Source organism: Phoenix dactylifera, chromosome 16 (genome assembly GCF_051530095.1).
Source record: "Phoenix dactylifera cultivar Ajwa chromosome 16, Ajwa_hap1_PhDact_Kaust_v1.1, whole genome shotgun sequence".
Classification (NCBI taxonomy): Eukaryota; Viridiplantae; Streptophyta; class Magnoliopsida; order Arecales; family Arecaceae; genus Phoenix; species Phoenix dactylifera.
The window spans coordinates 15629422-15644497 of NC_143205.1; the positions used below are offsets into that span (position 1 = coordinate 15629422).

The 15076-nt window shown below is 39.7% G+C and overlaps 1 protein-coding gene across 2 annotated transcripts; it reads right to left on the reverse strand.

The window, feature by feature from the left end:
- Nucleotides 1-856: 856 nt before the first annotated feature.
- On the reverse strand, nucleotides 857-6942 carry LOC103706393 (vacuolar protein sorting-associated protein 55 homolog). 2 transcript variants are annotated; one of them, XM_088712583.1, is made up of 6 exons: nucleotides 6765-6927; nucleotides 6542-6668; nucleotides 1893-2057; nucleotides 1732-1771; nucleotides 1559-1643; nucleotides 857-1468 (listed from the first exon to the last, which is right to left on the reverse strand). In XM_088712583.1, exons 3-6 carry the CDS (start codon nucleotides 1989-1991, stop codon nucleotides 1276-1278), a joined length of 417 nt encoding a protein of 138 aa, XP_088568709.1. In that variant the 5' UTR covers nucleotides 1992-2057; nucleotides 6542-6668; nucleotides 6765-6927; the 3' UTR covers nucleotides 857-1275. The 2 variants fall into 2 exon arrangements, with proteins under 2 accessions (XP_088568709.1, XP_008788697.3); XM_008790475.5 differs by lacking the exon at nucleotides 6542-6668 and having other exon boundaries at nucleotides 6765-6942.
- Nucleotides 6943-15076: the final 8134 nt, after the last annotated feature.

Genomic DNA, 15076 nt, shown 5'->3' on the forward strand with positions numbered 1-15076 from the left:
GGAGTCGGGACTCGGGAGTCACACTTGAAAGGGGGCTGGCTGGGTGGGCCCGTGGGCCGTGGGTCATGAGAGAATGGGAGTTGTTTTCTTGTTTAGCAATTAGCATTCAGCAAATAGCGAAAGGTCCAAGCTTGTTTGGGCTCGTGAGCTGCTCGGGCTCGGGCTCGGGCTCGGATGTAAACGAGCCTCATATTGGGCTCGGGCTCGGGCTCGTTTGACTAACGAGCCGAGCCCGAGCCGGGCTTTTACCGAGCCGAGCCCGAGCAGCTCGGCTCATTAACAGCCCTAGCATTTGGCCATCTCTTGGGGACTGTGGAAGGAAAAATATGGGAGAGCGTTTCTTTTAAAAAAAAGAGAAAAAAGACCAAAAGTATGCGAGAAAAGAGACGTGCTTGATGTTGCGTGCATGAGGGAAGCTGGTAAAAGAGTCAAAGAGGGACATGCATACCATGGTAAAAGGCTCCTTATCAGACCACCTGTAAACAAAATGTTACACTGTTGTTTTCATGTCAATTTCTAGTACTTTGATGACCTTACTTTGTAATCCTGTATCTGTACCTCAATTTATCTTTAACGCAATGAAAACTTTCAGGTGGACTATTTACAGTGTTCGTAAATTTTAGTTTCCAAAACAAAAAAGAAAAAGAAAAAGAAAAATGGCATCTCACCAATTGGGAAAGGGAAGAATTTTTTAAAATTTGAAATTTTGGCAGGGATTCAGGCGAACAAAGAACAAGAAAAAAGAGAAGTAGAATGTAACACATTATGGAAAGAGTAAAGGTAATAAAACTGTACTTTAGACTCCAAAATAGACGCCTAGCATTCAAAGCATACACATGAATAAGAAGCCCTACTATAAACATCAATAATACATATATATACTTCAATGTCTATCAGTTGAATATCAGCTGAAAAAGCGACCTTTGTTATAGCAATGAAAAGCATGCCTCTGTGCATGCACAGGATTGCAATAATGTTTTCTTTCACACCAATATGCATTCACAACCAAATTCTCAAAGGGTACTGTAATCATCTTCTTCTTCTTCTTGTTTTTTTTGTTTGTACAACGGCTGCTCACACTGATCTTGCATGAGTACAGCTAAAAGGTCATAAAAAAAAAGTTGGCGAAGAGAAGAATGAACAGACATATGACTCTCCCAAAGACCCCTCCTGAGTGCTGAGCAGTAAAGAAGGTGACCCAACCAGCAGTTCTGTTCGTGTTCCGGTAGATATGAGCGGCCCGAAAGAAGCCACAATATCTCACCAGCCAAAATCTCAGAACATATTGTAACTATCTTCATTGCTCATTTGAATGAACCATACAATAGCCACACCAAAAATCAGAAAAGAAGAAAGCTCCATCAAAAGAGCGCCCCAACCAATGATACCGGCATGCTTTAAGATGGAGGGTATTGCGATGCTTCCTATCACCGAAGCCCCTGTTAAGAACTTAGTGAAATTCACCCATCTGTGATCAGCATAGCATAAAACAATGGTTAAAATAAAATTCACACTAGCATTAGTGAGGTTTTTCTAATGAAATCCAAGAACTACTAACCCATCTCTGCCGCTGGACATAAGTGAAGTACTGTTGGATCCCACGAAGAACAACAAAGGCATGGGCAGAATCACATACATTATTACTGCACCAAGGCCAGTTGCAATATTACCAAAAAACTATGTACATTTACTGGTGACAATGTATATTGTTAAAGAGCATAATTCCGTTACCTGTTAGCATAGGCCACCAATTATTGAATAGAGCACACGCCTAAAACATCAAAATAATTAAAACAATAAAAAAGAAATAAGCGCCTGTGGAAGGCAGCAGCTATTTTTTATAATATATATCAGCAAGACAAAATCATGGTGAGAAATGAGAATATACTGACCAAAATTTGCAATGTAATTCCACCAGATACTAAAATTGCCAAAAGCGCAAGCTGTCCAGTGTGAAGGCATGCAAGCAGGCTACGTGATAAACCTGCCATTGTTTGTTTAATACAGCTCCAACTGAATGGCTAGTTTGAGCATCAAATGGATCAGCGTGCTCGAACCTATGAAGACAGACAAGCAATATTTCTCTATAAGAATCAAAATGCAAAGTAAAGGAAAGGCATGCAGTATCTAATTTAAGCTACATAATTCCAGTTCCAGGCAGGGCAGATTTATGTAGCTGGATGCAAGGAAAAATGTTTAGTAACATGCTTGATAACTCATAACTAGATAACAAATATTTGACAATAACCAAAACATTAAGTAGGGAAAAAAGCAAGAGGAGAAGTGCTTAACGCCCAGTAGAGCAAAAACTGAAAAAAAAAAAAAGAATTCCAAACTTCCAAATATCATCTTCACTCCTATGCCACACTTGTCTCCACTTATAGCAGTGCTTGACAAAACTAACTCTTGTTACAATAAGATAAAATATATTCAGCACCTAAAATGGGCATAGAATACAAAAACATAACTATAACCAAAAAAGTTTAACTGCACTATTTCGACCCAGCTTTGTGAATCCTTATTTGCCAAGCTTTCCCTCAAGAGGAAATCCTCTATCCATCACAAAACTTTTGCCAGTTTAAGTTCCAAGAACAAGGAGGGGAAAAAACATAAATAAAGAGTCTAACCATGAAATCAAATCTGATTCAAGCATATAATGTATAATAAACTAGTAACAGTAATAGTAATAGTAAAAGTAACATAGGATGACTAAATAGAATGACTTTGTAGGCTAGCATAAGAAACTTATAATTTTTTGAGAGAACCAACTCATATAGGGTGAAAAATGGTAGTTTAAAATATGACAGTTTTTCAGATTACAGTGCTGGATTGTTTCCCTATCAGCTTAAGCTTTGGAATCAATTGTTTACTCAGCACAGATTACATATTTAATACCAGACAAGAAAACAACTATGTTTAAGAAATTTCTGTAAGTCCTTGATAGTCACTATTGTGAGAAAATATTAGTTGAATCCCTTTAGTTCAGCATTCCTGTTGTTTTGTTTTGAATAGATTGTAGTCAAAAAAGAAAAGGAAAAAATAAAAATGAAAACAATGAACGAACGAAAAGAAAACAAACTCATGCTTCAATCTGTAGGGCCTAGCAGCTAATTGTTCTTGTGCCTTTGACTGCTTCTTGAGCAAGTAGCAAATTAGCATGGTTCAAAGTTGGAACATATGACAACTCTTAAAAAGATTTTTAAAATCTTTTTTTCTTTTAAATGATGGCATTTGACACCACACAAAATTTCAATGTGTTTATTGTCTAGCACTTCTGAACTCTATTCAAGAGAGAGATCAATAGACTGGAAGGTAATGAATTTTGAATGTTAAGAACATCAATTCCATTGTCTGCAATTGGTTCTTGGCAAATTTCTTGATGCTAGTTCCAAGCCCATGACAAATCACAATTCAATTCTTAAGGAAGTGGAGGTTCAATATCAGTTTCGAGACCAGTTGCAACCAAAAATTTAGTGACTGCAGTTTCTGATTAGGATATTAAGAATGCTAACGTGTTTCTGAAAACATCACTCCACCAATCACTCGAGGACAGATTGGGAAGGATCAGAAGAAGGTTTTATTGACATTCACGACATGCATTAAAACCTCCACAAGAAATTAATTCCTCAAGTAAGGGTTGACACTTGTTGCGTCTCTATATGCTATATAGAAATTTTCAGCAGTTTTAGTGCCTTAGATGGCGATCACGGAACATAAACCCCTATATTAGCTGGAGGCAGCACAGGATTCCATATCAAAATAGTATCACATACATCTTATGCTTCAATCTAGAGTCAGAATGACCAAAGGTTTGACAGAGGCCTACGAGATCGATGAAAGTCTTATTTTGGGTGGAACATTCATGACAGAGGACTATAAATAAAGCAGGTCTAAGCTCATTAAGTTTGGCAAAAGATCTGGTTTGAACACATAAATTACCCATCCTCTATATGGGCGGCACATGATTTAAGGGGTAGCCCCCCTCCTTTTTTGTTAATCAAACATTGCTGTTATAAACAATGCAAATCCTTTAACTCCAGAATGCGTATTCTAACTTGAGGTTTCTAAGCCTATTTCATAGCCATGCCATGTCCATTTGCATTAAGTGCTTGATTGTAGGAGATATCAAAATAATTTCATAGTTGATTGATAATTCTGAATAATCTATAATCTAACAACTTCCAATTTGATAGATCAATTTACAAGAGCACTAAAATATGTTGATTGACCAACAAATCCAAAAGCTTGGTTACTGTGCTGGAACACCATAACTAATGAGAAGCTCTAATAGCAAATTTTGATGCCAAACGTATCTAGGAGGCACATACACTAGAAGATTGGGTAATAATATCTCACATGGAAACATGAATCACAAGTATCAAGGTCATCATGTTGAAGATATTTACTTTTTTTTCTCAAAATGATGCCAAAGCAATAAGAATAAATAATGATAAACAGAAGGTACCAGACTGGGAAGGAAGCAATAGCTTATTAAACAAAAATCACTAACTAGTGTTGGACAAGTCATTTAAAAAATCAACACTACCAAAAATGAAACAATTGGAATGACCACCAAACAGCAGATATTGCAAAAGTCACCTATATTCATCAAAGAAAATAGCTTTAAGTATTGATTTATCAAAGCCCTAGAGTATTCATGCATTTCATATGCAGTACACATGGTTGAAAAACACATAAACCTACAGATCATCCTTATTGTCAGAGAAGGAAATAACCAAACTACAAATAAGAATCCTGTCCTAATTAACTCCTAGTCTCTATTAGTCTTAAATGTCTTGCCTAAGCAACCAAAAAACTTGCCTGCCTCACAGCCTACAAATCAAGTTTCACCTAAAACAATCTTTAAATGCTTTGAAGCTACAATTTAATCTTTAGCGGGATGCATAAAGGCTTTGAAGCTGGAACTTAGTCTTTGCATCACTAATAGGAAGTGTTGGCAAATGAGTACTCATAAAGCGGACCTGAAAATAGTTGGGACAAAGATTGATGGTTAGCGGTTAACTGATTGAGTTTAAGAATAGCTCAGACCAGGTTATCTGGCCCTGTTCTGAATTTGGATATGCTATGCTCCATGGAGAGCAGGCCCACTTGAATCCCTAGTTATAAGTGCATTTTGAAGGCTCTGTTAACAACCCTGTGAAATTGGTCTCATCTCCAGAAAGTCTAATGAATCTAGATTTGGACCTGACTAATATCTTCATTTTGGAAACACAAAGATAGTTGAAGCTCTTAAAGCAAGTATTTCATGTCCAAGAAAGCCACTATATGACACCGTCTTCCATGCTTTACAACCTATATGTGAAACAACAATCGTAACAAGAATATGACTTTATAGAGCAAAGCATCCATCGTTCTGTCAAGAGTGAGGTAAGACATTAATATGCTTCTGCAACTCTTCTATTTGTATTGGGAAACTACGATTATTCTTCCATGCATTTCACCAGGTAGCACAAAATGACACTCCTAGCACTCTCAGAAGATTTCAAAATTCTTGCAAGGGTCTTCCTGGCGACAATCTCTGAGAAATTGCAGACATATCATCAAAAAGCAAAACTGCTAATGGGAAGACTATGTCGAAAAATTTCCTTATCATTCTCGAACAATCCCTATGTTTTTGAGCTGTTGATAAATCTGGGTTTGCTAAGCTTGTGGAGAAGATGGGAGCAAACTAAGTTATTAGTGGAGGTTCCCCATAATAATCAATGGCAAGCAATGTGGCTATTCTGTTGGTAACAGAAGGTTATGACACAGGGACCACTCTCTCTTATTTTGTTGATCTTCGCAGAGCATCTAATTGCCTGAGGATTCAAAAGATGACAACATTCACCTATAACAGTCAATGAAATGACCCCCTTTAGTTCTTATATTGTTTTTGGCATCAGTCTAAGCAAATCTTTGGTAGGTGGGGTGAGATGGTGTTGATGAAGAGTTGACGAAGTGAACCATAGAATGTTAGGTGGAATAGGAATACTCTACCTGACTTGCACCACAATATCTTTTTTCCTTCTCGTTTTCTCTTTGGAAAGGCATAAATACATGTCAGTAATTTAAGAGCTGCTTGAAGAATGAGCTCCGACCTCTATCCTTATTCACATTTGAGGCATCTCTATCAACACTAAAGAAATTTGAAGGCAGTAAACGTAAAAGCATGCAAGTAGCCAAATAGAATTGGGTATGAAGCTATTCATCTGGAGGTGAAGTGGAAATTCCAATAACAAAAAGAAAAGCAGGAAGAAGAACAACAACGGACGCATTCATCTACACGTCAAGGTAATATCTTCTTAGTTATTAACAGTTGAAGCAAATCAAAACACATCAAAAAAATCAAAAAAATAATGATGCAATGAAATCTATAAAAGAAAATTGACATGAAAAAATCGGCCATAAGTCAAAATTGAAAATCCCAGCATAAACAGCACATAGCTATATCTTATGCGACAACCTTCTCTCGCTAATTTGAGAAAACTCTAATAAAATGCAATATACCGGGGGAACAAACTAAAAACAAGAGGAATGGTACCCAATTCTCTCGGGATCAACTAGTAAGTTATCAAATGCAAAGATCGGAACTTTTTGCTGCCATAAAGACTCTCTCGCTCTCTCTATTTCCTCCAAAATCCAGATAGTTCCCGCATATTTTCACAAATCTAATCGGAAAAGAAAGAAGATGAAGAAGATAAAACCCTAATGATCTAAATGGTCTCAATATAAAATTACATGGAAAAGAGAACAGATTTACGTACTAGATTGGCAGAAAAGCTAGGGTTCTGGCGAAGGGGATTGGGAATTGGGAAGTGGCTTCGTCCCTTGGATCTCCCGTTCGAGAATCTAGAGTTTAATTGGCAGATTCCTCAGTCCGTAGAAGAGGCATCGGAGCTCTGTAATAGATTCGTTCCTTCTGGCTTCTTCCTCTCCCCCGGCGAAAGAAGCAAACAAAAGGCAATGGAATAAAAAAAAGCTAAAGCTAAAGGGACCCAAAAATGACCTAATGCTTAGGTGGCATCCAGTTGTACCTCACATTTGACGAGCCAATATTGGGTTTCGCTCTTTTGCACACTGACGGTCATGATTGAAATCTAGATATCTGCACTTCAATTCAAAGTTTCGAAAAGATCCTGGTCCTTTACAAGAATCCCCATTTCTAACTAATCAAATGAATCTTAAAATGCGGCCATCTGAGCCCCATTCTGCTCGCACACACGTCTCCTGGGTGCCTATCTTTTATTTTTCTCAAAATGAACTTCGACGGCAGTATGGATGATGAAAGAAGATGCAGCGATGTGGGGTTTACTATCCGAGATCACGACTCCAGATTAGTTACGGCAGGAGGCCGACGGACTTTTGACACGTTAGTGGTATGTGCCGAGCTTAGAACAGCCTGAGAGGGCATCTACTACGCGAAGCAGACACTGGGTGTGGACCGTATTATTCTTGAGGACAATTCGACCACAGTAGTTGAGTGGATTCGGAAATGAGGATGTACTGCTGAGGACCGGCCGTTGATCCATGAGATTTGCAGGTTGATGAAGGAGAGCGACTTCCACTAGGCTTCACACGTGTTCAGAAAGGCTAATGGAACGGCCGACTGGGTGGCTTCCTATATGGCCCACCACTCCAGTGATTTTGTTTGGGTTAGGAGTGAGTCTGTTGGAGGCTATTACATAGTATTCTATTTTCTGATTTTGTTGTCCGCATTCACACCGTAAACCACCGTTGTGCAAAAAAAAAAAAAAATGCAGCCATTGTACATCAAGTAATCATACATCTCATAGGTGCATTTGATGCCATGTAAGCATTTTCTCTTCTTTTTCTTAAGAAAAAGAAGGGCCGAAAAGCACTAGATTTTATTAAGTAGGTGAAGGCCCTGTTTGGGGGAGCTTTTGGAGGGCCAAAAAGCACTTTCTGGCCCTCCAAAAGTACTTTTAAGTAAAAAACAGTGTTTGGTAAAATTTTGGAAAAGCTGTTTCAGCTTTTGCGGGAAGCTGAAAACAGCTTTTTGGCAGAAGCTCCATTTTGGAGCTTTCCGAAAACGCTGTTTTCAGCTTTGTCGGGTAGCTGTAATTTTGACCAAAATACCCCCATTCAAAAAAAAAAATTCCTCCCAAAAACCTCTCTCTCGCTGCCTGTTCCTCTTCCACCGAACCCCACTCCCTCTCCCCCGCTGCCGCACCCCCTCCTTCTCCCCCGCCGCCGCACCCCCTCCCTCTCCCACGGTGCGGAGGTGCCGAAGAAGAGGAAGACGGGTAGTCTTCCCCTTCCCGCGGCGGCCGCCGGCCACGATTTCCCCGTCATGGAAAGGGGAGGGGCCGAACAAGGAGGTCCCACGGTGGGGAGGTGCCGAAGAAGAGGAAGAAGAAGGGGGCGCCCTCCCCCTTCCTGCGGCCGCCGCCGGTTACGACCCACCCCCTCCCGCATCCGCCACGGCCCGGCCTCTTTCCGGCGCCGTCGGCCTCGCGGGAGGAGAGCTCTTCCCAGGGGGCCAGCCGTGGCCGCCGAGACTGCCACAGCCGCCGCCGGCCACGGCCCGGCCCCCTCCCGCGGCCGCCGCGACGTGGCCCCCTCCCGCGGCCGCCGCGGCGTGGCCCCCTTCCGGCATCGCCGGCCGCGGGAGGAGAAGAAAGGAGAACGGGGTAGAGGAAGGAAGGAGAAGAAGAGAAGAAAAAAAGAAAAGGAAAAGAAAAGGAAAAAAAAGAAGAAAAGGAAAGAAAAAAAAGAGAAAAAAAAAGAAAAGAAAAGAAAAGAAAAAAAGAATAAATAAATAAATAAATGCATAAATAAATATTTATATAAATGAATGAATGAATGAATGAATGAATAAATAAGATAACAAATTAATATATTTCAATGAATAAAATAATAAATAAAAAATTTACATTATTAATTATTTACACTAATAATTATAATATTTTATATCTTTATTATTGTATTATACTATAAATATAATATTATAATATATTATATCATAATACATTAATATGTTATGTTAAATAATTTAATATTATGTTATATTATGAAAAATTAATTTATACTAATAATTATATTATTTTATATCTTTATTATTGTATTATACTATAAATATAATATATATTACATTATATCATAATATATTAATATATTATATTAAATAATTTAATATTATGTTATATTATGGAAAATTAATTTACTCTAATAATTATATTACTATTATGCTAGCTATGCAATGCCATATTACTCTATTATAATAATATTATTTTACATTACAGTAATATTATACTATATCGTGTATTATGTATTAATATATGTTATGTTTTATTAGGCTCTATTGTATAATACTATGCAATGTCCTTTATGGTAATTTTGTCATACAAAAGTACTTTCTCAGTTTATTTACCAAACACATGTTAAAGTGCCACAGCATTTTAGAATTGTAGTTACCAAACAGCAAACAGCTTTTCATAAAAGCTCTACTTCAGACAGCTCTACTTCCAACAGCTCTACTGCCAACAGCTCCCCCAAACAGGGCCGAAATCATTACACGATAGTAGGGTACATATAGTGTATGGATGTAAAATTAATATAAAGATTATGATATGTTTAAAAGAAAGGATAGTAATTGTGCATTTTTTGTAGGTAATAATGGTATATATCTTATTCATAAGGAAGACTTAATCAATGAAACTCAGGTAATTTAACCAAGAATAATTGGCTTTTCAAATCCAATGAGGGATGATCAAATGCAATAACCTTGGTGAATCAAATGCTACTAGCCATGTCCAATATAAAAGGTCATGGATATGATATAGTTCTTTTTGTAGTACTTTATATGTAAAAAATATTAGCTTCAACTTTGCTCTCCTAGTATTCGACTAAGTAAGATTGCAAATAAGAACTATATGACATTGTGATTTATAGGAAATCTAGCATAATAGTTTTTGGTCATGAGTTCTGAGGCTAGTTCAAACTTTTGGAGATTGTTTGGATATTTGATTACATTATCCATCCGAGAAGTGGTCATGAGCTGAGGTTTGTGAAGTAGTTGATCCAACGAGTCCAAAGAATCATGGGCACCATGAGAATGTATAATCTCGAATAAAGTATTTCAATAAAAGGTTATTTAGTATATATTTGAAAAATCATGATATATATATATATAACCGGCTTTAGTGTCTCTCTAATCTTTGATCATCTTTTGTCTTCTTACTTTCCTTTTACTGGTGGTTTTCCACTAATAGATTCTGCCATTCACATAGGCTTTTAATACATGCATTATTATGACCTAACCATTTTTTTTTTTTGGCTTAGGCAAAAAGGGAAGAGGGGGGTGAGGAGAATCTCACCCGCGTAGCAACCCCGCCTAGCCCCCTTCCTACTGGAGAGTGCTCGATGCGGATAGAATATTTTTTACTCATATCCTTTCCACCCGTGGCAGAGCCCCACCAGTGTGGCAGTCCTATCTTCGTGTGAGTACATCACACCAGACCACCTAAGTAACGACAGACTAAATAGCGACTCCACCGAGTAAACCAGGCGGGGGCATCCAATCTCCATATTTAATCGACGCCCGCGCATTTCGAACCTGAGCCACTCTGATGGAATCAAAGCTCCATTCTTACCATGCTACCACCTCGGTGGTATGACCTAACCATGTTCACTTGTATCCTTATACGTAAAGCCGACTTTAATTTTTCATTCTCAATTCTAAAACTAACCCTAATTGGATAACTCTAATTACACTTTTTAATAAATGGTTTAAAATATACTAGACCCTACAAAAGAATCGATTCTAGTGCTATTGAACTTTAAGAAAATTATAATTCTAAATAGATTTCTTTTTAAATGATTTAAAATATACTAGACCTCTATAAATCAAAGGATTCCAACATTGCTTGGTTTTTGAGAATAAGAAAAGAAGAATACAAACAATTTGCGGGAAAAAATCCTTTATGCAGCACTTTCAACGCCGCTAAAATGATACATATTGAATGGAGAAGATGATGCGAAGATGCATCAAGATTGGATGCGGTAACTATTTGGAGGGTCGAATTCCCTTGGATGATCGCTTTTTTTTTCTTTTTTCTTTTTTGCAAAGTTCTCTTCAAATAATGGAATAAACATATATAACATAGAGCTCTATTATGTATTTTTTTCCTATATAATTGAGCTATTGCATAGCCCATCTCACGGATAATAAAAATAAAATAAATAATTTTTTAAAGGAAAAGTGACTAGCGAGTGGACACATACATTGCTTGTTTAGAGGAAGAAATCTAAGAAAAAAATGAAGCAGGCCAAATGATACAAGGCATGTAATAACAAGAAATGTATTGGATGATAATAAAATTTTATTTTATTTTATTTTATTTTTCTTGCTGCAGCAAGATGGCTTAGCAGAAGGAAAAGAAATTATCAAGAATTACTAGCCCAGGTTAGGTGCTTGAAATAATAAAACCATAAGAATACTGTGCTTCGAGGGGTCTAAGAAATTTCTTGTGGTGCCTCGTTAATTAAGATAAAATTATTTTCATATTTAATTTTTCTTTTCCATAAATTGAATGCAAGAGATATATTGTTTACTTATTTTATTGTACATATTTAGATCATTGTTATATGCCGCACGGTGAAATTGTAGTGTTCGGAAAAAAAGAAAAGAAAATTATTTATTGCTCTTTAATCATAAAATGATGCATGTTTAATTTGAATGTTTAATTTGAATATTTAATCATAAAAAAAGAAAAAAATAGATTTTTTTTCTCATCGGTATTTAGACTGATCCATTCAAAAGCTATTTTTGAGTATTTATGAATATAAATCTAGATCAATTAGTAATTTTGCAATTTTGTTGATTGTATTGGCCCAATTAATAAATTCAATAAAATTTTCAATCTAAAAATCTAAAAAAAATCTAAATATTTTAAATAAAAATAATTTTGAGAATATCCCAAGTATTCATCTTCGTGTCTCAATCGCCTCTCACTGCCTCTCGCTCTCTTAACAAATTTATTTTTGTAGAATATTTTTTTAAAACATAAATAAGAAAATAATCGCATCTTTTCAATAGTGCACGTGTCAAGTCAAAATCTTGAACTCCCTGTTCTGACCTCCCGCCCGTCGTTCGATTTCCACCCACTCGTGTCATCGCAGGAAAAGGGGAGGAAAATCTGACCGTTGATCAGACTATTGCTACCGTTGACACGTGCTGCCCATCCTCAACCCTATTAAGTAATAGGGGAAATTAATGACCGGTCTATTTTTTGATCGGTCTCTACCGTTTAATTCCTTTTGACTGATTATTTAATAATCGGTCTAGCTATATTTCAATATTTCGTTATGAGACAAAAATACCTCCATCCCAACTGATCTCTCATCCCATTGAAGAAGAGGAAGAAAAAGGGGATCGGGCCGCCGGCCACGGCCCGCTCCCTCCCGCGGCTGCGCCGCCAGGAATGCCCCCACCTCCGCCCCCATGGTGGGAAGGTGCCGAAGAAGAGGAAGAAAGGCACCCCTCCCACGTTCTGCGGCTGTCGCCGGCCACGGCCCATTCTCCTCCCACGTCCTGTGTTCCTGGATGATTTAACTGTATTTCAAGCTAGATTAAGTGTGTTTTAAGCTTATTTAACTGTGTGCTTAGAAGATTTAACTGTGTGTCATGTTAAATTAAGTGTTCAAACAATGATTAACTGCGTGCCAAGCTTACTTACATGTATGCCATGCTATATTACATGTATACCAAACTTAGTAACCTAATTGCAATGGTTGGTTAACTATGTTTGAGGATATATGAATTGAGTTTCAAACTTACTTAACTAATTGCAATAGTGACAAATCCACTGTACTTATCAATATCATAAAGATCAGATTATTTGCTACTCACTTATTATTTTCTTTCCTTTCTTTTTTTTTCTTTTTTTTTCTTTTCTTCTATTTTCTCCTTCCGTGAGGCCGGTGGTGCTAGAAAGGGGCCGGGCCGTGGCGGCTGCGAGAGGGGGCCCGACCGTGGCAGCTTTTATTTATGCATTTATTTATATATTTTTTATTTCATTACAATATATTTATTTATTATCTTATTTATTTATTTATATATTCGTTCATTCATATATATATATATATTTATTTTTCTTTTCTTTTCTTTTTCTTTTATTTTCTTCTTTTTCTTTCCTTTTCTTCTTTTTTTTATTTTTTTCTTTTCTTTTCTTTTTTCCCTTTCTTTTTTTTCTTTTTTTTTCTTTTCTTCTTCTTCTCTTCTTCCCTTCTTCCTCTTTCTTCTTTCTTCTCCTCCCGCGAGGCTGCCGGCACTAAAGGGGGCCGGGCCGTGGCGGCTGCAGGAGGGGGCCCGAGAGGGGGTTAGGCTACTGGCAGCCGCAGCTGGCTAGTGGTAGCCGCGGCGCCTGCAGCAGCCATGGCTAGCCAACGAAGAATTCTTCTCTTCTCGCAAGGCCGACGACGTCAGAAAAGGGGTCGGGCCGTGGCAGATGTGGGAGGAGTGCGGGCCATGGCCGGCGACGTCCGCGGGACGTGGGAGGAGGGCGGGCCATGGCCGGCGACGGCCGCAGGACGCGGGAGGGCGTCCTTCTTCCTCTTCTTCGGCACCTTACCACCATAAGGGCAGGGCGGGGGCATTCTCAGCTGCGCGGCCACAGGAGGGGGCTTGGGAGGGGGCGGGCCGGGGCCGGCAGTGGCCGCGGGAGAGGGCTCAGGAGGGGGTGGGTCGGGGTCGGTAGCGGCCATGGCGATGGCGGCCGGCCATTGCGACCGACTTGGCCTTTTTCTTCTCTCTTTTTTTTTGCTAGGGTGGGTGAATCATACCTGGTAAGTACGGATGCACCCAATAAAGTCAAGAAACAAAATGCCTCGGAGTGCCAAGGGCAACTCCTCATCACTAGCCCATAGGGTGCTACTGGAATGGTTGGCGACATAAGCAGCCACCCAATCCGCAGCCTAATTAGCTTTACGGAATACATGCTTGGCCTGAAAGGCCCCGCCATCTCTCACCATAGCCTAGATGTCTCGCAGCAAAATGTGGACGCAACTGTTGCCCCTAGGGCCCCCCAGATCCAACTGATGATAGTGGTCGAGTCACCCTCCAGGATAATGGACCTAGCCTATAAGACACACTGGGCGTGACGAAGGCCCGCCCAAGCGGCCCGCAGCTCTGCTCTCGGAACTAATGTGTCGAAGAGTTGACTGCCCCAGCAGCCACAAACCTGGCAGATGGGTCTCGAATAACAAAACCCGCACCGCCCTGCGTACCTCCATCGAAGACAGACTCGTCGAAATTGACCTTGAGGAAACTTGGAGGTGGGGGCTTCCAAGTAAAAAATATCGTGTAGGATACCGCCGAAGCAGAAAGAAAATTTCAGGTGTCCCAAGCTGTCAAGGTTCCTTCAATAGGTGTGATGAGACTGAGCTCCATTGCCTGCACGCGGGCACTCTCCACTATCAGTCTGGTGATATATTGTGCTCACCAAAGGTTCGAGCATTCCTAGTCAGTCAAATCTGGTAGGATATACAAATTGCTCGACCCGCCTCTTGGCGCAGCAGTGGGAACTCCGAGCATCGGTGCATGGCATGTAAGAACAGGTCCCTCCATCCCCGAACCTCCCGCGGGATCCCTGCTAGTTGCCACATCGCTCTAGCCCATGTACACTAAAATAAGGCATGGTCCACTGTCTTGTCCACATCACAGTCCCCGCACACCGAGGAAATCCTTAGGCCCCATCCACTCAAAACTGCTCTTGTTGGAAGCCGGTCCAGACCACCTTCCAGAGAAACAATGCTACCCTCGGGTGGAGACCCAAACGCCAAATCCAGACGCAATCTGGCCCAGACTCATACTGTTGTCGAAGGATGCAAAAAAGGTCGCTCGCCCTGATACTGGTCTTGGTAGAAGTGCTCCAAACCCGCATGTCTGGACCTGTGCACCTTGGTAGCGGGAGGGATCGGACCCTCTCTGCCAGATGCCCTCCAAAGAGCTGAATCAATCTAGACTCATCCCATGCAGCACCCCCCCCCCCCCCCCCCCCCCCGAGGACAAGGAGAACACATACGTGCAGGCCCTCCCCTGCCTCAACACAAACCG